The sequence below is a fragment of the Canis lupus genome, chromosome 1 (assembly GCF_011100685.1).
Source record: "Canis lupus familiaris isolate Mischka breed German Shepherd chromosome 1, alternate assembly UU_Cfam_GSD_1.0, whole genome shotgun sequence".
Lineage (NCBI taxonomy): Eukaryota > Metazoa > Chordata > Mammalia > Carnivora > Canidae > Canis > Canis lupus.
In genome coordinates, this window is record NC_049222.1 from 4,859,477 (window position 1) to 4,876,802 (window position 17,326).

The 17,326-nt window shown below is 49.0% G+C and overlaps 1 protein-coding gene across 3 annotated transcripts in view; it reads right to left on the reverse strand.

The window, feature by feature from the left end:
• CNDP1 (carnosine dipeptidase 1) overlaps positions 1-17,326 on the reverse strand; it is a 36,426-nt gene that overhangs the window by 9,914 nt on the left and 9,186 nt on the right. The window contains exons 1-7 of one of the 3 annotated variants that reach the window (XM_038525766.1): positions 15,538-16,020; positions 11,890-12,015; positions 8,556-8,705; positions 7,606-7,768; positions 6,808-6,896; positions 4,359-4,559; positions 2,471-2,555 (exon numbers count right to left, since the gene is read on the reverse strand). In XM_038525766.1, the coding sequence (XP_038381694.1) occupies positions 2,471-2,555; positions 4,359-4,559; positions 6,808-6,896; positions 7,606-7,768; positions 8,556-8,705; positions 11,890-11,973 (772 nt within the window). In that variant the 5' untranslated portion in view covers positions 11,974-12,015; positions 15,538-16,020. Of the gene's footprint in view, positions 1-2,470; positions 2,556-4,358; positions 4,560-4,862; positions 4,930-6,807; positions 6,897-7,605; positions 7,769-8,555; positions 8,706-11,889; positions 12,016-15,537; positions 16,021-17,326 lie in introns of those variants that run through there. The other 2 variants (XM_038525765.1, XM_038525767.1) reach the window with 2 other exon arrangements.

Sequence of the window (17,326 nt, forward strand, 5' to 3'; positions counted from 1 at the left end):
ATGATCCCCTGAACCAGGCCACTGCTGCCACCGCCTCCCCCTCCCCCTCCCTCTCCCCCTCCTCCTCGGCCAGGAGCCCAGCCCGGAAATGCACAGGAGGCCCAGAGGGTGGTGCCTTTGAAAACTGCACACAGGAAGCAAATGTAATCCTGATCCCCAGGAGTCCTCTCAGAATTTAACATTTTAATACTATGGTGTAGTTGGTGCTTAGAAGAGTGCCCTGGGCCCAGTGATCTTTGGGGCCATCAAAGCAGGCCCAAATCCTGCTTTGTGGATTTTAGGAGCATTCAGGGAAGGTGAATGTCCTCAAAGAGAAAAGCCCAGGAGCTGAGGGCTCTGTGCAAACTGGGTATCTGCACCCCCACCATCACCCTTCACTGTGTCTCCCGGTTGGAGACTCCCGCGCCTTTCACACGGTTGGCACTCAATAAACACGTATAACCTATTAGTGACCCTGGCTATCAGGATCTACAGATGAGGAATAGGGGACAGAGAGATTGGGAAGTTGCACAAGGTCGCACAGCAGCAGGAGGCTCCCTGACTAATGTTTAGGGCACCTGCCAGTATGCAGGAGGAGGACCCGACAGGCCCAGCTCTCCCAGGACATCCTAACCTGCAGTGGCCCTGATGGAAGGCACAGGAGCCAAGACGCTACTGCCTGTCATCAGTGCTGAAGCTCAACCCCATGCCCTTAGGTCTTTGTACAAAGCATATGAAAGCCACATAGATGATCCATTCCAGAATCACTTTGTTATGGATTATTTGATTTGTCTCAAAAATTAAAGAAAGTGAAACCATATGCTTTTCATTCTGTTCATGATTCCAATCTGATTTTTCCTAGCAGAGCCATATGCATTTGCAGGACTAAGTGGAATTCCATGCCTGGGTGAAACCGTACCATCTAAGAGAATGTAACGCAGCAATCATTATTGGGGGGAAATTGAAATGTACCATAAACATCTGATGATGCCATTCCTAGGGAAGAGAAAATTAGTTCTGATAAAACAGAAACATAACCCTTTCCCTCCTCCTCCTCAAAATATTGAGTTGTATGCTATCTGAATTCTTTTGGAAACATTTTAAACACTTTGAAGGAAAATGGATTGTTTTATTCCATTTGAAATTGTCCAGTATGGGAAATATTGCCCAAGAATTATATTTTAGGAAAACTAGAAGGCCACAAAGGAAGAAATTGATGGTAGATAAGTAGATGGAAAGAATAGGCAGATGGGAGATAAATGAAAGATAGATTGCAGTGTTAGATCACACGACAGGTAGACACACAGATTTCATTATTCACTTTGGAGAATGAAGGAGCACAAAGCTCTACAACTAAAGATGGTTCTGAAGACCCTGAGGACAGCTCCCAACAGGTGGCCCAGTTGCCCCGTCAGAGACTGCCAAGGCCAAAGGGATGCAAGCGAGTGGGGCAGAGGTAAAGCTGTGTCAACATAGAAAGACAAGAGACTTTTGCTAATAGATGCCCTTTTTTGGCACTGTCTGCCCCAAAGGGGCATGTGGTAAAATTTGCATAAAGGTACCCTTTATGCCAAGGAGACAGATCCAAGTATTGTGGGGCTGAAGCTTCCCTGAGAACCTTTAAAAAAAAAAAAAAAAAAGAACACCAAATGATGAACATAAAAGTGCAGGGTCCCTGCCAGGACTGTAAAAGGGACTCCAAGTGAGGCTCCCGAAGACTCAGCTTCCTTCACTCCTGGGATCCAGCCTAAATGCGAGCAAGAGCTACAAGATGAATCGAGGTGGTCAGGGTGGGCAAACTGGCTCTCTAGAAAAGCATACATGTACACATGACTTCTGCCTGTGAACTCCGGGCACACCACAGAAGGTGAGGAGCAGACAGAGACGAGCAAACCAATGGCCTCTCTGTGCCACTTGAGGCCACAGAACTGGAAACAGAAGCCAAATGGTTCTGGAGCCTTTGCTTCAGATGCTTCCTCCAGATGCTTCTCCAGAGGACTCTCTCTGCCCCTGAGTATGGCCAGATCACAATACCCAGTAAAAGAAAATGGGGTGGACTGAGGAAGAGCTTCAGTCCATCAGCAAACGTAATGTGGACCTAATAAACCTAAGGAACATTTAGCCAAAGGAGGGAAAGCTAAGACTATGATTTTTCTTCTACTCCACCCTTATTCAGAACTGGCTTGGAGGCCAAGGGAAGAGAGTGGCATGGAGTCAAACAGAAATGCATTCTAGTAGGTTCCATGATGCTTAAAAAGTGAAATGAAGGGGCACCTGGGTGGTTCAGTTAGTTAAGCCATCCGAATTGTGGTTTCAGCTCAGGTCATGATCTCAGGGTCAAGAGATGGAGCCCCAAGCCCATGTCAGGCTCTACACTCAGCAGGGAGTCTGCTTGAGATCCTCTCTCCCTCTTCCTCTGCCTCTATCCCAACCCTCAAATAAATAAATAAACCTTTTTTTTTTTTTTAAGTGAAATGAAATAAGACATTACCAAGAAGAGCAACCAAGTCAGCCATTGGTTCATGGAGGATACCACCAAAGGTTCCTGAATGAAAGTCTTGATCTCGGCACTTCACCTATAGGACAGGAGAAAGAAAAGGCAGGCACTTACCTCTGTGGTTGCTCTGGTGATAGCGTTCACGTGGTGGCGCACAGCCCCATGCACTGTCCCCCAGGACTGGGTGGGTGCCTCCCAGTCACACGAGTTTGAGCATCTACTCCTCCCATGTCTTCAGTCTCATTCTTTCCTGAATCCCCAAAACTGATTTCTGTACCCATTTGTTCCTCTAAGACAGCACTGCTGGGGCCAGCAGTCCCCTCTCTGAGTGGTCCAGGTAGCCCATCCTCTGTCACTCAACCCTCCTCCCAGAAACCATCTTCTCTTTATTCTTTTCTTATAATTCTATTGGTGTCTCCACTTGTCTCCACTCTCCCAGCCTCCCACCCCAGAGCTCAGGCCCTGGCTCATTCTTCCTCTACACACAGAACTTCAAGAACTGCCTCCCTGGATTTCAGTTACTGTCTCCACACCACACACACTCATCCCTGTAGGGCTGACCTTTCACCTACTCACTTGACCTAAAGATTTTGGCTGCTGGCGGTGCATAATACTTTGCTATGCTCCCAATGTCTGAAATTCAATGGATGTAGGAGGGAATTCAGCATCTTCTCCTATGATTACTCCCTACCAGCCGGCCCACTTCCAAAATAAGAAATGACCCCAGTCCTATAAATCTGTCACCTTAAAATGATCTTTGACTTCTGTGCACACCTTATCCAGTACACTACCAATTCCTAACGAGTTTTGTTTAAATTGTCCCTTTGGTTCCTTCCTTCTGTCTTTCCTCCTGGCTGGTCCCCCACCAGCTCCAGGCCATCTCTAAAGCACTGCCAGATGGATCGCCTGTTCAGTCACTTCAGCTTAAGACCTTTGTTTCACTGGGCGGTCATACTAACTAAAGCACTTTGGGGTTTGCAGAGCCCCACCTCTGAAACCTTAAGCTTCCTTATCCCACCTTCTACTCCCAACTTCATCCCCCTTCACCCATTCTCTTGTCACTTCCTGCACCCCACCTGCTCTTGGCCTCACTTGACCCATCCCAAATTCCCCCCATGTTGTCCTCCTGTCTCCCCTGACCCCACATTGTTCATTGCTTCAACCTGTCTGTGTCAGTACTGTGCTTCACTTTTTCCTACTTCTTCCCTCACTTCCCATAGAATGACCTCAGTCAACCCTGCAGCAACCCCGCCTGCTTGTCCATCTCTGGCTACTGAGCATAGCTGCTAAGGATCACCCAACTGCATAGGCATGGGGACTCTACACCCTGAATCCCGCCTGACACTTGATTCGTGCTCCAATCTGCCCTCCCACCCATTCTGCATGGAGACCACTTCCAGCAATCGCTCCTCGGCAGGTAAGCAAACTTCCTACTCAGTGGAACACCCAGAGGCCAACTACAGCAAGACAGACGAATGTTCTGGAAGTCTTCTCTCTGCAAAGCCATTGTGCACCTGCACAGAAGAGGCTCGGGAAGAAGCACCCCTGCCCCTCCCGCAACTATCTGTGCATCTAGAGCTCCTCCCCAGGGCACCACAGCCCAGCCCCTGACCAGGCAGTCTCCTCACCCCCATGCACTGCTCTTTTCACCCCCAAACTCCACAGCCATGCCTCCTCAGCCTTCTGGTGTTTGAGTCACAGATCCCTGAATCCTAGAACGGCCCCTGGGTGTGGGAAGCTTCTGGAATCCCCCAGTCCCGAGACCTGTGGGCCCCAGGGCCATGTCTCCAGGTCAGAACTCTGCTCTCCCAAGAGCTTTCTCTCTTCCTGCCGAGATCCCAGGATGGACTCCTCCCTCCACCTTACTGGGGCTTGCAAATACCTCCACCCTGAAGTAACTATTCCCTCGAGTCCCGTAAGTGAGGGCTGGCTTCCTTTGGGTGAGCCACAGGTTATCTGAAATTACGATGTAGTCTACACTGGAAAAGAATCGATCCTTTTCCTTTCTGACCAGTTCCTCCAGGGCAACAGAACCAGCTTCTTCCATCCCTTCAATGATGAATTTGATATTCACAGGGAGATCCTGAATCAAATGAACAACAGGACAAACCATTCTGTCAGAAAAATTGCACGACTTGCCCATTCATCTTTTTCAGATCCAGAATTAGTTTGCATGTGACATAAATACATTAATTATTACACACATTCAATGTACGGGTTGTCCACATTCCCCACAGCTCCGTTCACAGCAAAGGAGTTATAACCAAGACTGTGAAGGAGAATACAAGGGAAGACCCAGTGTCTGGCCTCCAGCATGACCCTGCTGGATTCCATGTGGACCCTAAAGGATGATTCCAGGGAAGAATTCCTGCAGGAAAAGCCATACCCACGCTGCGAAGCTCTGCTGGGCCTCCTCGGAGACAGACGCTTTCCTCCTTCTCCCCAGAAGGAACCTTTCGAGAAAGGTTATTCAATTACAAATCTCTTTTCTGTCCTCATAATTCTGAGTATGATGAATGAGAGCTCTTTCCTTTGAAAGACTGTCTAATGTTTAAGCCCCAGGATAATTTTTATTTCAAGTATCTGTTATTTTTCAGCTTTGAGTTCTATCTGCCTTTTAACTTATTCAAAGCTTTGATCTTACAGCAAAATGGAACTTGAGTTTTTCCTCTGGTTAATATTAGGGCACAGAATAGCTCCTTTAAAATTTTTACAATGTGCCTTTCCCCCATTTGGTTTTGATCTTTTTGTATCTTTATAATTTATAACTTCATATCTTTGAGAGGGAAGGTCAAAGTCTTCCTGGAGCATAAAACACACACAGGAGAACTCTAGAAGTAATTCTATTCAGATAAACGATAGCACAAACATACTAATTAGTTTTAATGAGTGGGATTGACTCACCAAAGATTAACAAAGGCAGGATGAGTGGAGGATTATATATTAGAAAGTAAGTGACCTTCGGTCATTCAGTTGGTTAAGGACATTTTGGGATAATGATTTGTTCAAATGTATCCCTTGCACACATTTATTTCTATGTGTCTTAAGAAGTGAAGCTAAAGTTCTGATATATTAATATTTGAAAGCTCTATTTAACATTTAACTAGAAAACAATTGCTGAGAAGTAGTTGGAAAGCTTAAAAATTTTCTGGTAAAATGTGATTAATGAAATACACACCAGTAACCACTATGTGTTGGGGGAGGAAGACAGACCAACTGCCAGGCCTCAGTTTTGGTGTCTTCTCTGTCACTGACATACAAGGGACCTGGTACAAGTCATTTTACCTCTTGGCCACTCACCTCCCTATCTATGCAATATGGGTATTAATAAGTGTCTGCCTCTTAGTTAACTAACCCAGTGGTGTGAGGTGTATTCAAGTGCTCAGTTAGCAACACAGGAGAAGAGGGGAAGATGGAAGAACAGTGGGCACCAGAAAAGAAGAAGCCCACCCACATAAAGGGCCTCGCACTCACAGGCACTGGGGTTCCTCTATGTGTTACCTTACCTACTCCATGCCAGGTTCCTGAGGCAGAAATAACTATTCCTAGTTCACAGATTAGGTTAATGAGGCTCAGAGAGATCAACTGATTTGTCTGACAGCAGTGAACATTTCTTATGCTTTGTTTGTGATTATGTACATTTCAGAGTGGAAAGTTAAAAAGCAAAGCAGATTTTGGCCTTTATATGGGAACTTTCTTATAAATATTGCTTGCTTCCTTGGAAGGAAGGAAGGAAGGAAGGAAGGAAGGAAGGAAGGAAGGAAGGAAGGAAGGAAGGAAATGGAGAGAGAGGAGGGAGGGAGGAGGAATAGAAGGAGAGAAGGAAGTTGTCGTCATCTTCATCGTTGTCATCATCATCATTGTCATTGCCATCACCTTCACTGTCATTATGATCACCATGATTGCCATCATAGTCATTGTCATCACCTTCATTGATTGACATTGTTGTCATTCTCATCATCCTAGTCATCATCACTGTCATGATTGTCATTGTCCTCATCATCACTGTCATAATTATCACCATCATCATTGTTGTTGTCACCACTGCCCTCACCATCATTGTCAACATCATCATCATCATTATGGTTTTTGTCCTCATCACCATCATTATCATTGCCGACATCATCATCCTTCATATTGTATTGTCATCATCATCATCCTCACCTCCATTGTCAATACCATCGTCATTATCCATCACTTTTATTGTCACCATCATCATTGTCATCACTGTCATCATCATCACCTTCACTACCAACATCGTCATTATCATCATTGTCCTCACAGTCACTGTTGTCGACATCATCCCTTCCCAAACATGGCTGGTTCCCTACCTCCTCCAGGGCTCTGAAGGTGCTCACAGCATTAATCCATGCTAAAACAGGGCCTTTGTTGTCTGTTGCTCCTCGTCCATAAAGCTTTCCTTTAAAAATGAGGGAAGAATTTTTAGAAAAGCACAGATACCTCTGCCAAGTTGAGTGAGTTAAAAACAAAGGTTGTTTTATGGAAATCATTTTAATAGTGCTTCCTATTTTTCCAGGCACAAATCTTGCTCCAAGGTCACAAAGTCTGATTTCTTATGTACAAACAGTATGGCCATCAGCTAATCAGATAATATAAACTAATTTGAAATATGCATATCCCTTTGGCCTTACCAGGAATTAGCTATTTTATCCAAGTTCGTTGAAACAGACCTGAGGATTTATTGCAGGATGTCATGTAACATAGCCTCTCTCATTTCAAGATTTTATAATTAGTAGAAGAATGAAAAAAAGGGTATGAGTGTATCTCCATTAACCTTTCTTCTTCTTTTCTTTAAAAAAACATAATTACATTTAGTATTTTAAAAAAGGAAAATGTGTGACCTAGACAACTTCTTCCTCCCAAGGACTGCCATCATGGGAGTCAATTCGCCCAGGGGCATGCATCAAGTATGCATAGGCCTCTCACAAATGAGAACAAAGCCAGCCTCGTTGGACAGCTGGTGGACTGTGAAACGGGTAGTATTCTGTTCATTCTTAACAAGAAACAGGGTAAGTCCTGGAGCTGGGGACAGGAGTCACATCTTCAATACCTAAGCCTTGTGGGGAGTCCCTTATCTGCAAAGAACCCAGCACTGATGCACCACTGACCATCCACCTCTGTCAGTGTGTAAGGGTCTGTGAGCCACCCATCTTCCCGTCTAGCAGGCTGCACATCCAAGTGGCCATAGAAGCACACAGTGGGTTTCTTTGGATCGTTCCCCAGTTCAGCCAGGATGATGGGAGGTATTGGGAGAGTCTGACCATCAGGCAGCTGCAAAATAAAAAAAGAAAAAATCAACCAAACATCACATTAAAAAAAATGTTGTTTAGTTCTCCCAGAAAATTCAGACATGACACCAGGAGTCCTGTTTCTACCCTTGGGTTTTTGTCGTGCCTACATAATTCTTTTAATCATCACTTTACCTCTAAAATGGGTGCCATGAGACACTGAATTAAAACATAATAGATAATTAAAAGTAAAGTGCTTCCTTGGATGCATAGTGACAAACAGTAAATTTAATTGAGCACATTCTTTGATATGAATTCAGACTTAGGTGGCTTAAATTAGATAGACATGGTTCTGGAAAACACATGCCACTGGGGAGACTCAGCCGTGCTGAAGGAGGCACCACCGGCGCTTAAATGAAAAGATTGCCCTTTATCACCGGGACACAGCGATAAGCGGGGATTCTGATGAAAGACTGGATCCTTTGAGAAAGGTACATGTGAACATAAGGGAGGGACAGTTTAGGAGAAATTTAAACCACATGTGAAGGATGAGGCTAGTACATGAGAGGGGGGGGTCTTTCTGAAAGGTTGGCTCTGCTCGCCCACTCCACCCACTCTCGCCTGCCCCTCTGCCCCGACACCACGAGAAATCAGTAATGCCGACTTGTCTGGGACAAGATTTTTTTTTTTAGCCCTATTGGGAATCGAGATTATGGGGGCATTTCTGTGGAGGATCAGATGGGAGCAGGTCCCAGTCTTGCCACGCCCAAGGGAAGGCACAGCCGATGCACAGAAACGACAGCACGTTGCGGGGAGGGGGCTTCCGGCACCTGCTGAAAACCCGAGTCCACGGAGTCCACGCTGGCTCCCAGGCACCGAAGCTGCTCTGCCGCCAGGGCCATCATCCTGAAGAGTTCTTGTCTCAGGTGGGGCAGGGGCTGGACCGAGTCACTCTCCACAGCCACCCACTCCTTAAGCGTCTGGAAGGAAAGGTGACAAGGTGATTTGCCTGAGGGGGGTCAGCGTCCACTCTAGGTGGGACACACCTCACCGAGCCGTGACTCGAGGGCAGGAGGTACCAGGTGCCCAGCGCTCCCCACCTGTGCTGGAGGCTGAGTTGGCAAACACGTAATTCCAAAGTAACTGCCAGGTGGGCTGCTGTGGTCAAGAACCAGAGGTAGACACGTCTGCTTAAGAAGGAAGAATAGGGCAGGACAGGCAGGGTCGAAGTTTGCCTTCCAGGACCCGGGCCTGTGCCTCGCTGGACACACCACTTCCGCTTCATTAGGAACCGGGAGCAGCTGGCTGGCAGCCCCTAGTGCAGGACTCTGGGCCTCCCACGAGTGCCCTGGAGGCCTCTGGTCCTCGAAACTCACTTTAGGAACCACACAGTGGCCTCAGCTGGGCTGCAGGCTCCCCCGACCATCCTCTGCATGCAGGTCTGGCACCTCCCGAATCCAGGAGGCGGTGTCCCCAGGGCTAGGCAGGCAGGCGGCCTTGGCTCCTGTACCTGGTTCCGCCCGTTGGAGGTGTAGGATTTGCATGTGTTCAAGCTGGTAGCCTCAGCTCCCTCCTACGCACGAGGAGGGCCGTGCTCTCTACCTGCAGGCTACCGTGAGTGTGATACTGTCACACGACAAGAAATACACATGTTGATCTTTGTCCTGAGCTCTTGGCCAGAGCCCCTATGACCTCTAACTTCGTATGTGATAAGGGTGCTAGGAGCATGTTTTGTTCAGAGATTCAGTCTCTGTCTTGGGTTCCCGACACAGAGCTCCTAACTCCCTGGAACTTCCTGGGAGACGGGAGCATATTGTGTTCTAATGGGGCAGTTCTAGTGGGCTCCGGGGTGGGGGCTGCCTCACCAGAAAGACCAAGCTGTGATTAGAAGCTGGGGGCTCCCTGCCCCCGCCGCATCCGCTGGGGAGGGAAGAGGAGCTGCAGGTTAGTTAATAATCATCTTGCCTCCATGATGAAGCTTCCACAAGCACCCCGGAAAGTATGGGGTTCACAGATCTTCCAGGTTGGTGACTGCAGCCTGGGAGGGTGGCATGCCCCAACTCCAGGGGGACAAAAGCTGCTTCCAGACCCTGCCTTGCATGCCTCTCCATCAGGCTGCTCACATCTACTCTTTATCATGTCCTTAATTACATAACAAACTCCAAACATAATTGTTTTCCTGAATTCTGGAGCTGCTGTAGCAAATGACAGGCCCTGAGTGGGTTCGTGGGAGCGCCAATTTGGAATATGTAAGTAACCAGGGGCCTCTCTACCTACAGGCGACTTGGCATCCCCCACTGACGCTGAGGATAGGAGGGTGATGCTCACACCAGGCAGGGGGTGTCAGAGGGAGTTGCACTGTGGGGTGCCCCTTTGGTGTCCAGAGAACTAGACAGTTGCTTGATGTGTGGGAAACACACACATCTGGCCACTAAAGTGAGGGGAACCATCAAAGAAAACAAGCATTCTTTTCCACGAGGATTAGAGAAGACAATGTGCATAAGACTTAGCTCAATGCCTGACCCCTACTGGGCACTCAATAAACACCAACTAATATTGGAGATTAATAATCATCAATCACATTCCACTATTGGCGCTTGAGTTGTTCATATTGGGATAGCCACCATTTTTATTAAAAACCACACATACTGGGGATCCCTGGGTGGCTCAGCGGTTTAGCACCTGCCTTTGGCCCAGGGCGCGATCCTGGAGTCCCGGGATCAAGTCCCACGTCAGGCTCCTGGCATGGAGCCTGCTTCTCCCTCTGCCTGTCTCTCTCTCTCTCTCTCTCTCTCTCTCTCTCTCTCTATGTCTATCATAAATAATAAATAAATAACTATTTAAAAAAAAAACAAAACCACACATACTTTGGGTGACTGATCTTGGATTCCCCAATTTATTTTAGTTTGATCTCTTTGCTGGGTGTAGCACTTTTGTTTTTATTATGAAGAAATGAATTTAACCTAAGGAGTACTGATTTTTACACTCTTAAGCTGGAATTTACAGAGCAGATGCTGCCAAGGAATCCCTAAAGGTAACAGATTGGATACATGTGAGGAAGTTGCAGAAAGAAGAGTTTTGGCTCAAAGACCCAAATTCACACATCTCCACTGCACACTGTCCCTCTCCACTGCTAATTCCAACCTACGGGTGGAGTCCCCACGTGGGCTTCAAGAACCCAGGAGGCATTATGTCAAGTAAATATGCCCAGGAGTATCAGGAAAGATCCCGTGAAGGTCAAGTGTAGGACCAGCGGCCTGGCCATTCATGTCTGTGTGAGAGCGCGAGACATGAACTCTTCTCAGTGGTCCGCACATGAATATTGCCAGAAGGGGCTGATTGATCCAGTTTGCACAGACTGAGCACCAACTGTGTGCCACACAGGGCATGGGGGCTCAGGGTCCAAAACTCCGTGACATGTCACACAGTCCCCAGGCTGCAGTGGACATACCATGTGCCCGGGGACAAGAGGGTCAGCGGAGGAGAAGGGGACTTGCAGGCTGACGGTGGCTACAGTCCTTCCCTGCCCCCATCCCTTGGCTCCCAGCCTCCCTCTCCACTTGGTCTTCGCCCTCAGGCTCCAGCTCTTCTCCCCCAGGATGTGCACCATGTGCACCATGTGCAGTTTGCCATGTAGTGAGTTAGAGGATTACAAGGGAGGAGACAAAGTGTGTGTTGCGCAAGGGCTACCTAACAGCGTTGACATTGAACTTGGCAGAACTCTGGACCTGAAGCCGGCTGTAGGCAGGTGGAATGGCTCTGGGAGGGTGTCCTGGGGGTGGGCGGTGTCTCAGCAGGCCTTGCAGGAAGGGACCTCATCAAAGGCCCCTCTAGAGGGGGAATGGGCGTTCTGAGGATGGTCCAGGGCCAGTGTGGGCTCCTCGGGCATCATCACTGCTCAGACAGTCTGACCAACACGCTAGGAAGGCCTTCTCTAGGAGGAAAGGCTGCAGAGGATCTCTTCCCTCAATCTGACAAATATTTACTCGTTTAACTCACTGAGGAGCCACAGGCATTTTAAATGGACTTAAGTTTTCAGGCAAAAAAAAAAAAAAAAAAAAGAAAAGAAAAGAAATCCACACCTCCCCGCAAATAAGGCTTCATTTACCCGAGATACCCAAAGGATCTGTCATGCAAGCATTTTGCGTGTACCATTTCTCCTACCTGTACGAACTCATCCTGGTGGAGATCAATGTACTGGAAGACCTTCTCCAACAGCCCGGCAGGTGGTGAGGATGGAGAGAACATGCCTCCCTCGAGCAGCAGCAGGGAGGCAAGAAGAGAGGATGCCTGGAGTGGGCCACAGGGGAGAGACAGCAAAAATAAACACCAGATTTGGGACTTCTAACCTTCCAAATACTTCAAGAAAGCTTACTTTATCTGACACAGCTGCTTCCAGCCATTTGGACTAAAATAACAAAAGTAGTAGAACAGGAAATATATTTTTTGCTATATCTCCACCAAAATGCTTCATTTTCAATGCTTAAGAATTTCAATAAGGGATGCCTGGGGGGCTGAGTGGTTGAGCATCTGCCTTCAGCTCAGGGTGGGAGCCCGGGGTCCTGGGATCAAGTTCCATGTCGGGTTCCCTGCAGGGAGCCTGCTTCCCCCTCTGCCTGTGTCTCTGCCTCTCTCATGAATACATAAATAAAATCTTAAAAATAATTTCAATAAGACAGGAATCAAGTAAACAAGTTTGTCTTTTAGCACCAAGTTTCTCTTTTAGGTTTTCCCTGCCATGCAATCTTTCCTACTGGCTCTCTTCCTGAGAAGAGAAGTCGGCACTCTATACCCTAGGTGGTAAGGGCAATAAGAGAGATTAGTGTGAAGCAGTTCAAAACAAAATAAAACTTTTTTGTATGATCAACCAGTTTATTAGGAAAAAAAATATTTGGGGGCACCTGGGTGGCTAAGTCGGTTAAGTGGCCAACTGTTGATTTCAGCTCCAATAGTGATCTCTGGATCCTGGGATCAAGCCCCATGGCTTGCTGTGTGCTCAGCAAGGTGTCTGCTTCAAGGTTATCTCTCCCTCTCCCTCCGTTCTTCCTGGCCCCGGTTTTTTTCTTTCTCTCTCTCTTTCAAATAAATAAATCTTAATATATATATATATATATATATATATATATATATATATATATATATATATATTTTAAGGACTCTCTACAATTTTGTGTGGTATTATTGTGGGTTTCTCCCGTCCGCTCCTGAAGGTAGAGGACGTTCAAAAGAAACTCATAAACCATGCTGTGATAAATGACACAGAGGCCCTAGCAATCACTTAGATACTGTTAGCCACTCTCTCTGCCTGGGAACCTCAGCCCATCTCTCTGGTCTTCCTGGAAATCCTTCTGGCCCCTCTGCTTCTGTCTCTGAGCGGCCCTTCCTTACCTTGCCTGTAAACATGGGACGTGCCTGAGACCCCAGCCTCCCCCCTCTGCCCTCCCCTTTGGCCACTTCCCAGCCATCCCTCCATCCCCACAGTAGGCTTCAGGCTGGGCCCAGAGCAGAAAAATTAGGTCCAGATGAGGGTAGGCCGAGCAAGGTCAGAGCTACACTAATTTTCTTCTTCCCACCCAGCTCTTCCTTCTGGGTTTTTTGCACATTTTTACAACAGAACCATTTCAGACGATTTCCTCTTGGCCTCTGGTTCTGGGCATGAGCAGGGTCAAGGTGAGGACTTGTGTCGACAGCACAAGAAACTGCAGCTCCCTAATAAAATACACACTAACCCAGTTTAAAAATGGGCAAAGGATTTGAACAGACATTTCTCCAAAGAAAATATACCAACGGCCAATAAGCACATGAAAAGATGCTTAACATCATTAGGCATCAGGGAGGTGAAAATCACTTCATACACATGAGCCAGCGTCAGTTAAAATCAAGAAGTGAGATAAGAACAAGCATAGGTGGGGATGTGAAGGGAGTGCCCCCTTCCTGCACCGATGGGGAGGATGTAAACTGAGGCACTGCTGTGGAAGCCAGGCTGCCGGGCCCTCGAATGCTTACACACAGTCACCGTATGACCCTGCAGTTCGACTCCTAGGTACACGCTCAAGAGAAGTGACGACACGTGGGCCATACAGGAACTTGTCCAGGATGACCTGGGGCAGAGTTCTTCGTGGCAGCCAAGAGGTAGAGCTCGTGCAAGCGAGCGCCCATGGAGGAGTGCATAAACAAGATGTGGTGTCTGCACGCGAGGGAATATTGCTCAGCCATGAAAACTGACGAAGGAGTGACACATGCACGACACCAAAGAACCTTTAACACACCTGCACGCAGTGAAGGAAACCAGACACAAGATACCACAGATGCACTAGTCCGTGGATGTGAAGTGTCCAAAAGAGGCAAATCCTGAGACGGAGAGCGCCTTGCTGGTTGCCTAGGGCTGCTGGGAGGAGTGAGTGCTGGTGGGCAGGGGGTTCTTTCTGGAATGTTCTGAAATTGTGGCAGAGGCCACACAATTTGATATCCTAAAAGGCGTTAGAAGTGCACACTTGAAATGGGTGAACAGTACGGCCTGTGAGTTCTAGTGCAATGCAGTTGGTACAAAAATAGCAGTCATACATCGAAGCCCTGTCCACAGAGGAAGTGAAGCAGCAGGTAAAAATGCGATAAAAGGAGCCGGAGCCGTGCTCCTTCAGGAACAGATGAAGCAGTTGGCCCAGTAGATGGTGCCAGTGGGCCTCCCTGAGCGGGATCCCTTTGCCTTGCGTTCTGGTAGGAGTGCAGCTGGATCCAGCTCAGCTCTGTGGCTGCAGAGCCAGAAGCCAAAGGTTACAAATAAATTCTGAGGAAATGAGTCCTCTGACCCACAGTGGCAGGAAGATGGAGCTCTGGGCACCCGCGAAAAGCCCTTTGAAGTGGAGTAGGCTATTTTTTTTCACAGCTGATACACCTAAATTAATACTTGAACTTTTATTATTCATTCATTGAATTTTCATGAAAACTTGCTGGATGCTCCTCTCTGATGAAAAATAAAAGGAGGAATTTGGAGAAGAAGGCGCCACGGGCAAAGAAGGTAAAGGGTGACTGCAAGGACCCAGGATCTTTCCAGTCTCTGTGGGAACCACCTCCCTTCTCAGGCTGAGGACTGAGCTTCCAGAAAGACTGCTCCCCGGCCATGTGCGAGCAGGGGCTTGCACACACGTCACTCCGCACTCCCCCATCCCTGCATGGCAGACAGATGCAGGGATGCAGGGACGGAGCACTGCTGTCCTTCGCCATCAGGCCCACGGGCACTTACTCTGTGCACCAGCCCTTGGATCCGGGGTGGGACCCCGGGCGGCATGTCTGCCCCGCTCCAGAGTCCTTCATGTCCCTTTTCCTTCCTGTTTGTCTCCATGTGTTATAGTCACACTTGATCTTGAACTAATCACCCAACAAAATCCTGAAGATTTAGAAGGTTGCCAGGGAACAGGAAGGTGAAGCATGGGGTCATGGAGGCAGAACCTGTTTTCTTGGGGAAGCAGGTTGCCCAACCCCAGGCTAGGGGCGGCCCAGAGGAAACCTTGCTCTCTCCACAGGCTTCTGCTAACTCCAGCTGGTCGTTCTTTGATCTGGAACAAACTCCCAAGTGTCCCTGTGCTAAATCTTATTTTTAAACACTTTACCTCTTAAGATTTATCGATGTCATGCCCAGGTCTGCGATATAAAGCACCCCCAGCCCCAATCCAGCGCCACCTCCTCAGAGCCTCCCTACTGCCCTCCTGCCCCAGGCTGGTGCCCCAGCTTCCTCCCCATCCACCAAACCCTTTTTGGCCTGTAAGAAACTTCAAGGCCAGGGTGGACGTGCACACCGAGAATTCTACTCACCTAGTCTCCTGGGAAGGCCTGTGTCACAGTCCTACAGCACTTGCTCTGCCCGGTGGCTGCTTAGATGAATTTGTTAGGATTCACCTACTTTATCTCACCATGACAGGGTTCAAAATAAAATCCCAAACCCAAACCCAGGCTTTTCCGGAGTCTTGTTAATTCCCCTGCAGGTGCTCAACTGAACCGGGTGATCCTGTAGAGATTAACGAGCTCTGGCAATGAGTCTGGAAGAACGAGCAAGCCCGGGGCGTGGCTTTCACAGGGAGCCTGAGTGAAGGAGAGGCTTGCAAAGAGCAGAACTCCCTGGAAAGTCCCAAAGCCGTCAGTTTCTCCAGCAGAGAAGGCCAGAAGCCAGGGGATGGAGGAGGAGCTGGGTGCGGTCACAGGGTGCAGGCGGCACAGGCCCACCCGTACGCCCTCCGGAGGCCCAGGCCTGAGGTCCTGCACGGCATCGGGCCCTCCTCTGCCCTGGGCTCTGCACACAGTGCTCCATCCTGGGCCTGAGACCGCTGGTCCCATGACCGAGCTGTTGGGGACTGCAAGGTTCTCTCCCTCCCTCTGGTCTGCGCCCCACGTAGGCCTCAGGGAAGGAGAAAGCAGGCATTGTCCGCCTGCGACAGAAGAGACTCTTGGGGCCATTGTATTCCCCACAGTCGGGCGGTCCCGGCCCAAACACCCGCACAGAGGGTCCTGCTCCGCGGCACTTCCACAGCCTGCTGACCCCTGGCAGGGCGCCCCCTCCCAGCACCCGCAAGCAGGGCCCAGGCAGGCTGGGAGCAGAGGTGGGAGGGGAGGGGGGAGAGGCCCTACTGCCTCCCACGGTGTGCAGGTACCCCAGGTCACACCTGAGGGGCACCAGCCCCGACAGCAGCATCACGGCAGGAGCTGGATGGGGGCTCCTCAGAGGCCAGACTGCCCCTGGTTCTGCACCCAGACTGGGTTCGGCCTTCAGTCTGGGGGGGCAGGTCCCAAAGCATCAGTGGTCCTGCCCGCCCGCTCCCAGGCCAACTTTGTGTCTCCGGGCCTCCGGGCTGTGCGTAGACGGGGGCCAGGGTTCTCCCGTTGAAGCTCACCTGACCGACTTTTCTACGAGGGTTAACAGGATGAATGGAAGCACCTGCAGGGTGACTGACGGATCTCAGGGCACGACAGAAATCGGGGTGCTGGCGGCAGCTTAACAGAGAAGCACCCGGAAGGCCCCGGGGCGGGGGGCGGGGGGGCGGAGGAGGGAGACCCAGACCAGGCCCAGAAGCGGGGCTGACCGAGGAGAGCGAGCGAGGTGCTCAGGGTGTCGGGAGTTGCTGGGCAGTTTGTCCAGAAACCTCTAGTCGCCTCCATACTCCTGAATGTCAGCCTGGAGCTCACAGAGAACTTGCTTTGACTTCAAAGCACAGGCTTTCCTCGTCTTCACGACCGGAGCCCAGGGCAGCGCGCAGGTTCCAGGCCTGGCCCCCCGAACGCATCAGGCGTCTGCAGGTGGCCTGTGGTGCCCAACACATAGTACGACAAATGAAAGTTCAGGTCTTTTGCCCATTTCATGATTGGATTGTTTGTTTCTTTGGTGTTGAGTTTAATAAGTTCTTTATAGATCTTGGATACTAGCCCTTTATCTGATATGTCATTTGCAAATATCTTCTCCCATTCTGTAGGTTGTCTTTGAGTTTTGTTGACTGTATCCTTTGCTGTGCAAAAGCTTCTTATCCTGATGAAGTCCCAATAGTTCATTTTTGCTTTTGTTTCTTTTGCCTTCGTGGATGTATCTTGCAAGAAGTTACTGTGGCCGAGTTCA